Source organism: Sturnira hondurensis, unplaced genomic scaffold (assembly GCF_014824575.4).
Source record: "Sturnira hondurensis isolate 20B ecotype Veracruz unplaced genomic scaffold, ASM1482457v3 Scaffold0007208, whole genome shotgun sequence".
Lineage (NCBI taxonomy): Eukaryota > Metazoa > Chordata > Mammalia > Chiroptera > Phyllostomidae > Sturnira > Sturnira hondurensis.
In genome coordinates this window covers 5,679,394-5,695,352 of record NW_028079839.1, presented here as the reverse complement: position 1 = coordinate 5,695,352, position 15,959 = coordinate 5,679,394, and the positions used below count along the sequence as shown (strand labels likewise).

General features: G+C 62.6%; 1 protein-coding gene across 1 annotated transcript in view; it reads right to left on the bottom strand.

Moving 5' to 3' along the window:
* Window positions 1-11,068, bottom strand: part of KNDC1 (kinase non-catalytic C-lobe domain containing 1) — a 43,977-nt gene extending 32,909 nt beyond the window's left edge. The window contains exons 1-5 of the mRNA XM_037051254.1: window positions 10,832-11,068; window positions 5,490-5,688; window positions 5,051-5,109; window positions 1,204-1,344; window positions 724-841 (exon numbers count right to left, since the gene is read on the bottom strand). Coding sequence (XP_036907149.1) covers window positions 724-841; window positions 1,204-1,344; window positions 5,051-5,109; window positions 5,490-5,688; window positions 10,832-10,933 — 619 coding nt within the window. The 5' untranslated portion in view covers window positions 10,934-11,068. The remainder of the gene's footprint in view (window positions 1-723; window positions 842-1,203; window positions 1,345-5,050; window positions 5,110-5,489; window positions 5,689-10,831) is intronic.
* Between the last annotated feature and the right edge of the window lie 4,891 nt (window positions 11,069-15,959).

The window sequence follows — 15,959 nt, the reverse complement described above, 5'->3', positions numbered from 1 at the left end:
CTAATTATCTTGTCCAAAAAGCACATCGAGTTTTATTTCGAGGATTCCAGTGAGATTCCCCACCAGAAGCACGAAAATTCGCTGTGGCCTCACCCGCCCTGGCAGCAGCCTCCACACACGCTGTCTCCCTGTGGACTGCCAGACACACAGCCCCCCAGCGGGGACCCTTCCCTCTGCTCTGCTAGAGCCGCACAGCTTAGCCGGGGCTTCGGCATCCAAACAGCTGGTCCCGGCAGACCCCATGCACCCCTCCCCCACCGGCACGGGCAAAGCAGACCCTGGCGTTCATTCAAAACGTGATCTGAGCCGAGTCCCACAAGAGCCGTGGAAACCCAGACACCACAGTGACAGCCTGTGCAGCGGGGAAGTGATGTGCCACCTGACACGGTGGAAACGGTCTCACCCTGTCCCAGGGCCGAGATCCTGGGGGCGGAGCCAGGCAACCAGCCCCATGCTCCGCTGCCTCTCAACAGGACCTTGGTTCTCACCTCTGCCGGCGGCGTCTGCTGGGCGCCAGTCTCCTGCACGGTGTGCTCGTCGTGTGTGCGTGGTGGGCGTGCAGTGCTTGTGGATGAGAGTGCAGCACGAATAGGTGTGTATGGCTTGCACACACGTGTGATCCAGGTTAATGTGTGTGCACATTCCTGTGCACACATGTGAGTAGGCGTGTGATGCACATCCGGGAGAGTGCAAGGCACACGCGCAGGCGTGCGGCGTGCTCACCTTGGAACGCTCCGAAGGACTCGATGGAGAGCACCCTCCTCCCGACGGCCGAGAGGCTGCGGCACAGGCGGCAGGACGACGCGAGCTGCATCTTCTCCTCGCACAGCGCGATGACGCTCTGCACACACGGGCGCGTCACTCGGGAGCCCCCCCACCCGCCCCCGCGCCCTTTCTCCGATACGCAGAGCAGTGCGTCTGGGACGACTGAAAATCAGGGGACTGTTGAGCTCGTGAGAGTTACCAGCCAAACCGCTTCTTCACAAAACTTGTAAAAACACCAACTCATCATTTAAACGAGATGCAGGGCCACCAAATCCCAGGGCGCAGTCCGAGTGACGGGGGGCGGGGCAGAGGAGGGCCCAGTGCACGCGCAGCGCGCGTGGGCGAGTGTGCGTGCACGCGGCTTCAAGGCGTCGGGCCGCATGGAAGGCATCGGGGCTAAGCCCCTGGGCTGAGACGAGGGGACGCCCGGCGAGTTACCTCGAGGTCTGGCCGGTCCCGGGGGTCTTCCGCCTGCATCTGATCCAGCAGCGCCTCCAGGTCGGGGCTCAGTCTTGGCTCTGGCTCCGCCACGTACTCGAGGGCAGCTTTCAGCGTGGCCCCCAGGGAGTAGATGTGAGCCTGCGGCACCAAAGAGCCCGTGAGTCCACCGCCGTGTGTTCCTGCCTTCGACTGCCGCTGCCCCCAGTCCAGGAGCACGTGTTTGGGGACAACGCAGGCTCCTTACGGCCGCCTGCCCCGCCCCCCCTCCCCCCCCCCCCCGCAGCGACTGTCCTGGCACTGAGCCATGCCCAGCGGCCCCCTGTGACAGCCAGTGGCCCCCCACCCTCCTGGGCACAGGCCCCTGGGCGCCCTGCTCTGATAGTGCTGTCTCCGAAGGTAGAGACTTCGCATTTCTTTCTGTGCTCTAGTCTTTAAAACTAGGTATGAGCTGGAGGGAAGACGGGTCTCTTAGCTTGAAAGTTGGGGTACACTCCAGTGTGGTGGACTCTGACGGCTGAGCATGCCAGAACAGGCCTTGTGGGGGAGGGGGTGGCGCCCCTGTCTTCCTACTTCATCAACAGGAAGCTGAGCCCAGAGAGGTTCAGAGAGGCCCTGCCTGAGGCCGAAAGGCCAGGCTGGGTGGGAGGCGCCGGCGGGGGCCCTGGGCTGCACAGCCACGGAAGGGCAGGTGGCAGCACACACAGCGGAGGCCTGGGCTCTCACCAGGGGCTGGGCTCCCCGCAGCCCTGCCCAGTGCTCCCTTCCCTGGCTCAGTTCACCACTCCCGACCCTTGGTGCCCACTCTGGCCCACGGTTGCCCACCCTCCAGGGCCAGGCCCAGTGTGACTGTGTGGTGAGGTCCCAGTGGCCAGCATTCTCCTGGGGTGGCCTTGTCAGAGGACCATCTGGGCCCACCTCTCCATCTGCTGTCCAGTCTAGGATGACCAGCTCTCTGTAGGACTGTCTGGTTTGTGTGGTCACCTGCCAAGACCCCTTCTCCGGACCTGTTGCTCTGTCTCAGCAGCAGGGCCCATGGGGTCCATACCCTGTGCGCTGGCTCTCCCGGCTCAGGGCATCCCCACATTTGCCGTTGTGACCAGTGTGCCTGTGGGCCCTCGCTGGAGTCATTGTGTCACATCGCCAGGGGCCCCGTCCCAGCAGCAGGTCACCGGGTCTGGGTCCGTCCACAATGCTCTGGACGAGGCAGACACGCTCCTCTGGCCTGACCGGCGAGCAGGTGCAGACCTCCAGCTGCTTGTGTGCGTGTCACCGAGAGCAGGACTGGGTGCCTGCTCTCTTTATGTCCGTGCTCGGACTTTGCCGGTTCTTGGGCTCTGGGCGCAGCGGGGGCTGGCCCCGGTCTCTCCGCCTGTGTCCTGTCTTTTAACTTTGTCTGTGTGTCTTTCGACGTTCAGAAATTTCAGTGTTTAATTCGGGGAATCAGATAACTTTCTTCAGTATCATCTTAGAAGGCCCTTCCTCATCCCTTGATGATAAAACAGCTTTCTTCTGCTTCTAATGTTTTCAACGTTTGTGAGCATCCGAAGCTCGAATCCACTGGAGATCTGTGTGCACGCTGCACACTGTGGCCTCTGGAAAGGGCCCCCACCCCCGCGCCCTGCCCCCTGCCGCACTGGTCTGCACGTCTCCCCCTCTGTCCGGACTTGGCTGCCGTGGGAACTTCAGAGTATGTTGGTTGGAAGGACAAGTCAGCCTTCATCTGTTTATTTTTCCCGAATAGTTTATTTTCACATCTGCCAGATTAAAAAACAAAACAAATACAACCCCCCCATTCCCACCCAAACAACAAACCGAAAACAGCCGGAGTTTGACCCTGACCCCACTAACACTGCAGAATCTGGGAAGGCCGACATCTTACAAAGCAAAGTAAAAACTGAGGGCATCGCAGGACGGTCAAGTTGGACGTCACCAGGGAGCAGCGCCCTGGACCACAGCGTGGCGTCTGCCGTGGACAGAGCGCCACACACGAGGGACCTGGTGGCAGTGACGCCCACCTGGGCGTCAGGTAGAAGGCAGACAGATCTGGGTCCTGGCTGTGGACCCTTTATCTAGACTAACTTGGGAAAACAGAGGGCAAACAAAGTCAGAAACCAAAGACGAAACGTGACAACTAATTCTGCAGAAATACGAGGAGTCGGAGGAGACACTGGGAACAAATGCACACAGGCAAACTGAACAACCCAGAAAAAGCATCAATTCCCAGAAACACACAACCCAGCGAGACCGCATCACGCGGGCATGGGTGATCCGACAGACCCCCCCGTGGCAGGGGCCTGAGTCACTGGTCAGAAAGCCTCCCACACAGGGCAGCCCAGGGCCAGACGGCTTCCCTGGTGAATTCTGCCAATGACTCAAAGAAGACCCAATACCAATCCTTAAATTCTTCCAGAAACCTGAAGAGGGAGGAGCACTTCCACATTCAGTTTACCTGGCCAGCACTACCTCACTGCCAGAGCCAGACTGGGCCGCTACAACCTCAAAAAGACTGATATCCCCTATGGCTACAAGTGCATAAAATCTCAACAAAATGTCAGCCAACCAGATTCAAGTGGGCACTGGAAAGCTCCCACGAGGTCGAGGGGGGCTTGTTCCAGGACACGCGGCCGGGCCACACCCACAAAGCCACCAGCGTGGCATGCCGCGTGAAGAACACGAGAGTCACGTGTCACCTCGGTAGATGCGGAAAAGTGTCAGAGTATCCAACACCCTTTCGTGATAAAAAGTCTCGCCAAACGGGTGCTAGAAGACAGACAGAACACAGACAATGAGCCTGGGGCAAAAGGCTGGCAGCCTGTCCTCTGAGACCAGCAGGAGCTGGCACCGTGCTCCCTGCCCTCCCCAACAGGAAGCCCGCGCCAGAGAAGCCAGGCAAGAAAGAGCAAGTCCTCATGAAAAAGGAAGAAGCGAAACTGCCTCTGTGTGCAGATGACATGACCACACACACAGAAAGTCCCGAATGCCTGCCATCCCAACCTGTTGGGACTTGTCAACGAACTCAGTTTAACGTTAGAACACAGCATCAGCAGACAATGAAACACCTGAAAAAGAAATAAAAGAAACAGTCGCATTCACAGTGGCACCGGAAACAGTAACAAGCAAGGAAAGAAAAACCAGAGAGTGGGACTGCGTCACACTAAAAGGCTGCACAGGCAGAGAAGGAAACGCACGGAAAGACGGCCTGCAAATGGAGGACGGCGCTCACAGGCTGCATCTCTCCTGGGAGGTTACGAGCCACACGCTCTGCGGAACTCTTACCACTCAACAGTGATGCAGCCCTGGTCCAAACACGCCAAACACGGGCGGAGGAACTGAATGAACATCTCTCCCAAACCCCATAGATGGCCGACAGGCACATGAGCAGATGCTCGACGTCACCACTGTCAGGGAGATGCAGGCCAAGCCACAATGAGGTGTCACTCGAGTGAGGGTCCAGGGTCCCCTCAGCTGAGCAGTGGCCTCCCGGAGGCCTTGGTGTCCGCAGCCTATGTGTGACCTCCAGAGTGAGCTGGGGTGGCCACTGGCTACTTGTGGACCATTATCTATAGGCTACCACCCACCTGCTAGTCCTCGGAGACAGGACAGTTCCCGCCAGCCACCAGTGCTAATTTCAGGCACTTTTAACGGGATGGATGTAGAAAACTCACACACACACACACAGAGACTGTGAAGACAACCACGTGTCCACAGGCCACACCATCATGGGAGCCCGAGCTGCCTGTGGGGATGACAGAGCGGGGTGCCCACTGGCAGCCCTTGCCGGTTCCCCCGTCACTGGCCAGCTGCCCACCCACCTGCCCACCACGGCTTGCCTGCTGCCACTTACCTCAAAGGTGTTCCCAGTCACGTCAAACTCCGGGGGCACAAAGGCACCCTCAGGGTCATCTGGGGAAGGAAAGAGAAGACACTGAGACTAGATGTCCATGATGCCTGTGGCAAGGAGGCTGTGGTGTCCCCCAGGGGAGGGGGACAGACCCCAGCCCCGAGCTCTCCGGGGCGCGATCCCGCCTCCTGAACCTTCTCTGTCCTGGTCCCTGAGGGATCGGAAATCACCGCCCTCCCGGCAAGAGTGGGAAGGTGGGTCCAGAATGGAAGAACGGGGTGCTGTCTTCCCCGAGGAGGGAGCTGGAGGCATCAGAGCCTTCCTGGGTAGGGGGGCAGCCCAGTACCCACTCGCTGCAGGGCTGGTGCCCCCACCTCGTCCTTTGAGGGCCGAGTGACAGGGCTGGGGGGACCCTGGGCCGCGGGCCGGCGCCCAGCCTCACCGCTGAGCTGCTCCATGAAGCACACGTTGCCGCTGGTGTTGAAGGCCAGGGTGTCGGGCGTGATGCAGAGCGTCTGGAAGATGGCCGCGCGGGCAACGCTGCGCATGGACAGGCTGCACTCCAGGCACACGGCCCAGGCCTCCTGCTCACTGAGGCCACTGTCCCGCAGGGAGAGGATGTCGGCCAGGGTCACGTTCTCCTGCCAACACAGGTCTGGCTGACACGACGCGGAGACGGGCTCTTGCCCCAGGGACCCCCGCCACCGGCATCCAGGCTGATTCCAGGGAAGCCGGCGGACAAGGCTCTGCCTCATTCTACGTCAGGGCCGGGCTCTGGCAAGGTCTTTGTAGAGAAGCAACAGCAGAAGTCCCCCACTGTGTCCAGGTGCCAGCAGCCCCAGGGTGTTTAGTGAGAGCAGGTGTGGCCAGGCACAGGTGTTCACACCTGTGCTGGGACCCGGGCCTTTGCCCTGCGGCCCCCTGAGGGGCCACCACTTGCTGTGATGTCCTTGACCACACATGGCCTGGCGTGTGGGGCATCCTCCTCCCCCAGCGGGCCTTGAGCCGAGAAGGGAGACACCAAACGGGATGGAGCCGTGCCAGGAAGACGCAGCTGTGCCCAAGGAGCTGGTGAGAGGCTGACACACATGTAGTCCCATGGCACACTTGTGGGACACACAGCTGTACGTGGCCTGCTGGCTGCAGAGCAGCCGGAGTTCACTCCGGGCAGTTCACACAGGGGACACAGCCAGACCCCGGGCCTCCCTGTGCAGGACGCCCCCAAGATCAGGGCCCTGCCCCTGGGAGAGCCCAGCTGTGACCGTGTCACCAACAGGCATGTGCACATCGAGCCCCTCAGCACCCACGGATGCACACCAACAGGTACCCACACACCCCAGCATGGGTGTGCCCACGTGCACGCTGACTCAATGTCTTACACACACCAGGCACCTTGGGCCTCAGCTCTCCCCTGCTCGTCCGTGTGTCCCCGGGCCGGGTCCCCAGAAGGGAGGGGGATGAGGGAGTCAGCTGGAAGCTGGGCTGGAGGAACTGTGCAGGGGGCCCGAGGGAGCCAGGGTACACGGCCCCTGAGGAGGATGGAGAGGGAGATGGGCTGGGGGCCGGTGCAGAAGAGGGGCCGAGCCCCCCGCAGCCTCCATGCTCCCTCCCCCCCAGAGCTCTGAGGGCAACTCTCCCAGCAGACAAGCTGTCAGGTCCTAACCAGCTCCTCCCACCCCATCCGTGAGTGTCCCCCCTGCATGGCAGGGACCCCACTCTAGGGACAGAGGGGACAAGGGCTTAACCCCAGAGAGGCAGAGAGAACAGAGATGGGTGTGCACGTTGGCTAAGCCTCCGGATTGGCTGAGGGGGTGGTGGGGGCGGGGCCCAGGGCCGGGCTCTGGGCTCAGTGATGCCCTTCCAGCTCCATGTGTGGGGTGGGGGCAGGAGGGAGGGTCGGCTGGTGGGAGCTGGTTCAAGAGTGACCACAGGGACCCACGGCTCCAGAGCCGAGACCCCTGGTCGGGTCCCAGAAAGGGAGCTCTGTGAGGAAGCATGCATACATGCCTGCATCCCCTACGTGTACACATAGCACATGACATGCATGCACACCTGAACACACAGTGCTCACACACGGCACACCACACGAAACACACTTCTGCACACAAGACAGCATGTGTGCACCCATGCACACAGTACCACACGTTGCACACATGAGCATATGTGGCACACACTAATGCACAATGCAAAGGCCATGTGGGTTTGTGCTTTGGGAGGACAAAGCTGGCCCACGGCTCAAGTCTGGGTCAGCCCCCTGTAGCTGGCAGCCCACTGCTCACATGGCTGCTGACGGGTGCACGGCCGAGAGGGGTGCATGGGCTGCTGGTGCTCACTGGGACAACTCCTGGCCCACCGTTCACTTCCTGCTCAGGCCCAGGCCCTGCTTGCCCTTCAGCCCCTGTTCACAGTGGGGGCAGCTAATCAGGGGCTTCTCTGCATGATTTTATGGGGTGACGTCCTGGGGTCCCGAGTCACTGCTTCTGTGTGGCTGAGCCCCTGAGACCCAGCAGCCATAACAGGAAGGTGAGGTTCAGCTGCTGTATGAGTCCAAACAGAGTCCAGGGGTGCCACTGGCTCCCCAAGGGCAGGGCTCCCAATCCCTGGGCCCCACAGGGCCTCGCACCCCACTCCTTGCCATCCCTCATCAAGACAGTGCTGTGGGATAGGTGCCAGGGTGGGACCCCCAAGTCCTGTTCCTTGCAGGGTGGGAAAGGGCGGTCTCTACCCTGCAGCCATGCAGAGAGTTGGCCCATCCTGGGTGGGAGGCAGGTGCAGGAGGGCTGCCCCATGCTGGCTAGTCCCTGGGATCCTGGGCAGAGCTGGCTTCCCACCCAGGGCTGGTCTGGTTGCAGCAATGACGGACTCCGTGCCAGGCTCCGTGGGACCCAGGGGGTTAGGCACAGGCCAGCCAACACAAAACGCAGTCGCTGCTGAGGCCTGTCAACAGCCCCCAGGCCTGCGAAGAGGCCCCTCCAGCTGCCAGACACCCCAGGCCTGGGAAGTGCTATACCCCCCGGGCGTCTGCCTGCTTGCCCCAAAGAGCCCCCAACTCGTAACTATGACACCCCCACCCCCATGGAGTGCTCTCCATGATTCTCCAGCTGCCGGCTGCTCTGAGCTCATTTCCGGATGTCATACGAACCCTCCAGGGCCTAGTGGCAATGCCCCTCCTCTCGGGGCTCCCAGCTGTGCACTCCTCTGGGGGGCAACAATGTCCCTGTCTGCCATGGGCTCCCCGTACCCAGCCCACTGCTCAGCTGCCCACAGTGCTGGGGGGTCTCGCTCAATGGGGGAAGGATAAGAATGGCTCTTATCTCTCAGGGGAGGCTGAGGGCCAGAAGACGCCCGCGCTGTCCTGTCTCCCTGGCCCAAACCGGTGTGCCACCTTCCTGTCCCAGCCACCCCACGGCCCCTTCATGGCTGGCGCCTGCCTCGCCTGCAGCCACCATCCCACCTGACTGGCTGCTCTGCCGACCCTGACGCCCCCTCCTTTGCTGCGTGCAGGGATCAGCCTGGCTGCTGCCTCCAGGGCCATGCTGGGTGGTGCCAGCCCCTCACTGTCTGTCCGGGGCACACCAGCATGGCGGTGCTGGACGCAGGCCCTGGAACCTCCACTTTGCGTGGAAGGAATGCCCAGCTGCTTTCCACAGACTGCCCCCCTCAGGGCCACCCGCAGGGAAGGTCTCGCCAACCTGGTGCCGTGGAGAGGCATCTGCAGCGGCGGTCTCTCCGCACCCCATCCCAGTGAAGTCTGACATCTTTTCACGCGCTCACAGACCACCTGGGTTTTCTCAGGGGACCCTGAGGAGGGACATTCCAGGGGCAGCTGGGGGTCCACAGGATGCTGTACAGTCTGCTGTTGTAAGTGGCAGGCTCCTGTGTCCCCTGAGCTTGTGTGTGTCCAGGGTCTGGTGCCTGCTGTCCCTCCCTGGAGCTGCTGAGTCCGCTGTCCTGGCTCCCAAGGCACTGTCAGAAAGCCTGCCCAGGTGGCACGCGGCTGCCTCCTCCCTCACCTGGCACAGGACGGCTTTCTGGATGCCACCTGACTGTGTGCTGCTGGAGCAGGCACTCACATGTCCCTGACGCAGACTGAAAACCGTCACGCTGACCCAGCTAAGTGTGGGGGCGCAGGGGGAGCTGGTGGGCTCTCAGGAACAGGCCACGCCTGCTCCAGGGCCTGGGCCCAGGGGACCGCCCTCCTGTCGTAGGAGAGCAGTGCCTGTCTCTCCGGAGCTGGGAGCAGGCAGAAGGGCCCCTTGGACCTTCCTGCTGGATGCTCAGCAGTGGGACCATGGGCACATCCCACGTCACCTGCAGGCCTTGGTCACAGGACAGTGGGTACCCCAGGCTCTATGCACTGTGCACAGAGGGGCACCATAGACATCCCAGGGGAAGGAGCCAGGATGCGGGGAAAAGGCAGGCTGTGGCTGGGTGGTGGCTTTGGGTCTGGTCCTGGCTCCTGCCCTGTGTCCTTGGCCCTGGTCCCGCTCAGCGGGCCGGGCACAGAGGAGGCCGTCAGTGTGGGCGGCCGGCCCTGGTCTGTGCCGGTTCGGGACCTGAGTAATCTCGCAGATGCCCTGGAACACATCCTCAGGGGGCCATGAGGGCCCCATCAAAGCCGTGGACAGAGGCAAAGGTTTATTTATTCCCTTGCCTCTCTCCTCTGCAGCATCTCTCATCAAATCCAGGTCACCGTGGGGAAAGGAGGGGCAGCTCTGGCCCCTGGGCACAGGCTCAGCAGTCCCTCCAGCCAGTAGAGGTTTCCTGAGACAGACCCTGCTGCCCAGAAGGAAGGACTGAGCTTCTCTGGCCTGAGCTCCAGAGGGGCATTCTGGGGGGCAGTCAGGGAGCCAAAGGTACTGCAGCCCTGCTGTCCAGGAGCCCCTTCTCCACCCAGGAGGCCCTGGCCAGTCTGGCTCACTCAGGCACGTGGAGGGTCTCCACCAGCACCAGCTGTGTGGAGAGAAGGTGTCCACTGGCTGCATGGCACTGGCCCTCAACAGTGAGCAGGGAAGCTAAGGGCCCCAGGCATCTGCCTGCCAGAGGCTTGGAGGGTCATCTGCCCAGGACCGGCAGCCTCAGGAGATGAGAGAGCCTTCCAGGGAGTGGCCGCAGCATCTAGGGTCACCTCCCATGCACAGGGGCCTGGTTTGCTCACAGCCGTGGAGTTTATTCCTTTGACCCAGAGCCTGGGGGCACTACAGGGAAGCCAGAGCTACAGGGATCCACCCAGACCAAGTGGGGGCTGGCTTGTCCCCCACACCCGCAGGCATCCGACTAGGTTAATGTCCAGAAACCCAATGTGACAGACCCCTGTGCATCTTGCAGGGAGTGGGGGCTCACTCAGGCCTGAGTGAGGGTCCTGTCCGGAGCAGGACACAGCCCCTGTTTCCCCAGCTTCCCCACAGTCCGGCTGGACCAGTGGGGCTCGGCGGGCACCTCTCGCTGCAGAGAGGAAACAGGGCTCATGCCCCCAGCTACGCCCGCCCCACACGCTGCTGCCCAACACCGATGAGGGGAGCCCCCTCCTTGCACAGATTCAACTTCAGGGACGGCGCCCCCACGACTGTCCCAGGAGGCATTCCTGAGCCCTGCCCCCTCCAGGAGAAAACGTTTAAGGCCGGCAGGGGTGGGGGGTGCGGTGAGACCAGCTGGGGGTCCTCCTACTGCCAAGACCTGGCCCAGGGACAGGAGCCTGGGGTTGGGAGCCACCCTCCCCGGGGACTCTCCGCGGAACCCTCCTCCAGGGAAGGTGGGGGGCCCACCGTGGGCCCGGGGACTCACCTCGTCCTCGGGCAGAGTGGGGAGCGGCTCGAAGTCGTAGAAGTCCAGGTCTTTGCCTTCTTCCTCGTAAAAATCCGCTGCGGCCGGGTCCATGGCCTGCATCCTGCGAACGCGCCGGCGGCACCCGGCCTAGGCCTGCTCTGGCTCCGCTCTCCGCGCCCCTTACGCGCCCCTGCCGGGCTCGCCCGGCCCTCCCGCGGCCTCTGCGCTTGGGTCTGCCAGGCTGGCTCCGCTCGGGTCCGGCTACGCGCGCTCTGGAGCCATGGCAACGCGCCCTGCGCCGCCCCCTATTGCCCTGCGCCCTCGGTGAGCCCCGCCCGCGAGTCTGCCGCAGTGTCGCCCGAGCAGGGAGCGGGGACTCCAGGGGCGACACTGGGGGGCCTGACGCTCGCCCGGCTGCGCCCACTCTAGCTGGCAATAGATTCCTTTGGGGACCTTGGCCCCTTTCTTCGGGGATGCGCGGCGGAGGGGGCGGCCGGTGGGGGCGGGGCTAGGCGTGGGGCCTGGGTGCTGTTCCCAGAGGCGCCGCCGGGGGTCGCGCTCAGTTGGGCGCGCTGGGGGCAGAGGCCGGTGGGGTACCCCAAGCGCAGCGATGTGCGGGGTGTGGCCCCTCAGTCAAGTCCCTGCCCGCCTCGTCCTACGGGCCCAGGGTGGGGCTGCCACAGTGCCCACGGGGGTAGTGGCATCCGAGGTGACCGGGAGGCCAGGGAGAGGTGAGGTGGGCAGAGACCTGGCGGAGCGACTGGAGGGTAGCCAGCCCGCTCACTGGAGCTAGGGTCCCACGGACGCCATGTGGGGACAAACAGTTACAGCTTTAGCAGCAGCTGGTCAGCCGGCCGCTGGGTGTGGGACAGAAACCCAAAGACCAGAACCTCGCCCCCTTTGGCCGCCCTGCCAGCCCGAAGTCCAGCCTTCACTTCTTATCAGAGTCCACTGGCCAAGCGGTGCTCAGCATCGCGGCGAGCCTTGCCGCGAGCGGGGCCTGTGGTTGGGCAAGGAGCCGGAACCCACCCGCAGCCTGACAAAGAGCGCAGGTGCCCACCACCCACCTTTCCACTGAAGGGTGGGTGGCGATCTCATCACCCTAGGTTGACCCGGGAACGCCCCGCCCTAGCCCCTCTGAGAGCAGTGCTACGGGTGAGGTCTCCCCCTGCTCCCCCCACCCCCGCCCGCCGTGGCCAGCCCTGACCCCATAGCCCAGCTTGGCCAGGCCTGCAGCAGGCGCTCCATGAATGAATGCTCCTTGCCTGAACGAGGCAGGGCTGTGGGGGGGCTCTTCTAGGTTGGGGGGGGGAGCGGGCATTGGGCGGGGACACTAATTCTTAAGGTTCTGTCCCTGGATCAGGCCACTGTGACCCAGGGCCTTGGGATGTGATACCCAAGGGTGTGCGGGGCTGCCACATCGCCGGAGAAGCAGATGGGCAGTGGGGGCTGGGCAGCTCTACTTTGTGTGTGGTGCTGACCCTGGGCTCCCATCTCAACTGAAGCAGAAGTGGGGGGCGGGGTCCCCCTACCCTGGGGCATTTGGAAGCTGGGAGCAGCACCCAGGGTGTGTGGAGTGGGGCAGGGGCACTGAACTGGAGAAAAGGCACCTTGCAGATGTGTCACTGGGGCCACTGTCCCTGAGCTCTCCGTGGACACCATGCCCCTTCTGAGACCCAGGGTCTCAGAAGGCAGCTGACAGCCCAGGTGGGACCTGCCCCTGGACTCTGGGGCTCTGGAGAAACCTGTTCTCGTGCCCTGGGTCCGCAGGGCTGAGCACCCTCTGCTGCCCCACGGGGAGGGCGTGGGACTCTGTCGTCTGGTCCTCGAGTCACCGTGCAGCCTGACAAGGGCCCCTGGTTTAGGGTGAGGATTGACTGAGACCATGCAAAGGTCACATTGTAACTGAGTGAGGAGTGACATTTGCGTGTGCCCCTGGGCATGATGACACAGTGCCTCTTCCAGGAGAAGGTCCATCCAGTTTGGGTAAAGTACAGAACCGATGGGCTGCCGGCATCTGCCCAGTCAACCTCGGCGGAAGCAGCCTGAATGCAGGACCTGTCTCCACTGCCAATCGGGGACTGGGGCGGGGCACCCTGCAGCTCCTCCCACCCGCCTGCTTCCCGGGCACAGTTGATGGTCGAGGTCATCCTGTTGACGGAGTGGCCTGAGACTTTTGCTGGAAGTTGGTCTGTCTTTACAAGTGTCCCCACACTGGCCTGCTGCATTCCGAGGAGGGAGAGGCTTCAGCCCCAAGGAAGTAGGAGTCGGATTACAGTTGTTGGGTGCGGGCCTGGCTCCCGAGGCCGGGGCTCCGTAGACCGGGCAGTCCACACCAGAAGTGAGGGGACAGCGAGACGTGTGCGCAGCCCTCGTGTCCACTGGAAGGGAATTCCAAGCTCAGCCCCACACAGTGCCGAGTCCTCACTGGGTGGCCTCGGGGCTGGCCTCTGCACCTGCCTCTGCTCTGTCACTCAAGGCTCTGCCCCACGCCCTTCCTGCAGGGCTCCCCCGTGCATGGCCACTCTCCTCTGCAGGACAGGATGCTGTGGCTAGGGCCTGACCTGCCCACTGACCTCTCTCTCCACCGGTGCCCCGGACAAGAGCACCCCATGGATGGGGCACCCCCCGAGCCTCCAGGCTGGTCTCTGGTCCTTGTCACAGTCGGTCACTGCCAGGACCTGGTCTTGTTCCCCGAGCCCCATCTCTCCCCAGAGGGGCCAGGCTGACCCTAGGCCCACGGAGCCTGGGCGCTCACTTTCCCTAAAACAACAGGAAGAGCCATCAAACCCTTGGCACATTTTGAAGCCGACATCCAAATTTAAAAAAAAGCATAAAATGTAAATAATTGCATCAAATGTCATACCTGGTGTGGCGGAAACACAGACATGTGGAAATTAAGCTGTTAGTCACTCTGGTGACTACACCCAGAAGCTGAACACCGGCGTGGTTTTGGTGCCCAGTGCCGGCCATTCACAGAAAACACCGCAACACGGTTCTCCCTGACAGTCACAGACCCTCCTCAGGGTTCTGCTCACTCGACTCCTGGTGGCCGTCCAGCCTCACCCAGACTTTGATTCTGCTCTGACGTGTTCATGCTGGAAGGCTTCTACGCATCCCCTACCGCACCTTTTGGCCACAAGCACGCAGGTAAGTTTTAATAACTGGAACATTTAATGAATAAACAACTCGAACGTGTCCCAGTGACGAGGGGACCCCTGTGGCACCTTTGTAATCTGGGGGTACAGCAAGTGGTGCTGTTTCTCGTGGGGGTGGGAGCAGACCCCGGATGGAAGACCCCTGACCGGCCGCTGTGGGGGAGCCTGGCTGCCGCATGCTCTGTGGCTGTCCCTGTCCTGCCTGCCGTCTCTGTGGGAAGAGGAGCCCCTCCCAGAACCAGCCTCATCGCCCCCCATCAGGGACGAAGCACCTGTGGAGCTACCCCCACCCTCAAGGGTCTGGACCCCCAGTTCTAACGGCCCCACGCCTCTCCTGTGGTCCCCGGGGGTCTCGTGCTGTCCACCTTCACCCTCCCGTGAGCCCACGGCGTCTGAGCACCGTCCTCTCTGCGGGAGTCGCTGTGCGACCCCTGCTTTCCTGCTGGCTCAGACCCAGCTGCCCCTTCCACTGCAGGGAGTGGCGTGGACCTCCTGCCTCCTCGCTGTTGCAGTCACACTGACTGCAGCCAAGCTGCAGCTCCCAGGAGGGGACTCACAGGGACCAGGGGCTTGCGTCTCATCCCACACTGCCCCTTGCCACCTGCCCCATGACTGGGCCCGAGCTGCCCCCGCGGCCCCCACTGCCCCCTGGGGACTTGCAGTGCTTCTTTACAGGGCTTGGGGATGCAGGGGGCCCTGGGCCAGCTGCCCCACTCCGCTCCATAATACCCTTGAATTGGGAACATTCAAAGACCCAAAATGTGACCCCCCACTTTCGGGGAGCTTGAGAAAGACTGGGGCCCCCACTCCACAAGAATCTGTCAGAGAGGGTGGCCTGGGCAGGGTGGGAGAGGGGACTGCCAACCCCATGGCCCTGACCTGAGGGCACCGCTGAACTAAGCCCAGCTGGGGACGGATTGCCAGGCTCCCTCCCAGCCCCCAGCCCCCGTTCTGATGCCAGGACTGCAGACCGCAGGTGGCTCCTCTGCGGGCCAGGCGGCCCCTCAAAGGCACGTGTGGGTGTGGAAGAGTCTGGAGCCTGAGAGACAGGAAGTCTTGACACGATGCAGTTAGAGATGAGTGAATTTCCGGTATCACTCTGGATGAGACCCACCCTGGGCAGGGTAGGGGACACGGCAGCATCTGGCCATGCCCAGGGACACCCTGGCAAGGACACCGCAGGGCTGACACCCAGAGGGGCTCTGGGGAGGCCCCCCTCAGTGCACCCTCCTGGGCAGCCGCCCTGCCTGGGCATGGGGGCTTCTGGTCCTCGGACTAACCGGGTCACTCTGTGATGTCAGGCCAAGGCCTTTGGGTCCACAGGCTGGAGGGGTTGCTGCCTGGCACCCTGGGAGGACTGCTCCTCCGGCGGCCTGTGTCTGTCACGTGTGTCTGCCTGTCCCAGCTCCATCCAGCGCCCTCTCCCTCCTGGCCCATAGCAGCCGCCACCGTGGAGCTTGGGGTAGGGGCTCATCCCATCGCCACCCCCCACCCCCGGCAGCTTGTCGCCACGAGATGTTTGTGGTGGCTGCGCGTCTCACGCCCCTTCCTGCTCTGCCTGCTCTCAGCTGTGACCATCCAACCCTCTGAAGAGCATACACAGACACACACACTCACACACACAAAATCGTGTGCCCACGTGACACATTAATGCACACATGGTTTGTATAAACACGTGCATGCCTGCACAGGTGAAACACCTGCACATAAACACACACACACAGCACACTTCCATGCTCCCACACACGCACACCCCACTTACACCCTAATGCACACGCGCGCTGCATGAGCTCGAGTGTGCATAGCCTAGTGCCCCACACGGGCACTCACACACACTCTTCTCTGTGTCCTTGCTCTCATTGCACGCTCATGCACTCACACAATGCGTACAACGGCCCCCCCCACCCCCAGAGAGTGGGGCGGGGAGCCTGGGCTCTGTCACCCCCCCTCCAGAAGCGCCTTCCCCAGGGAGCGCCCGCCTGCGGTTG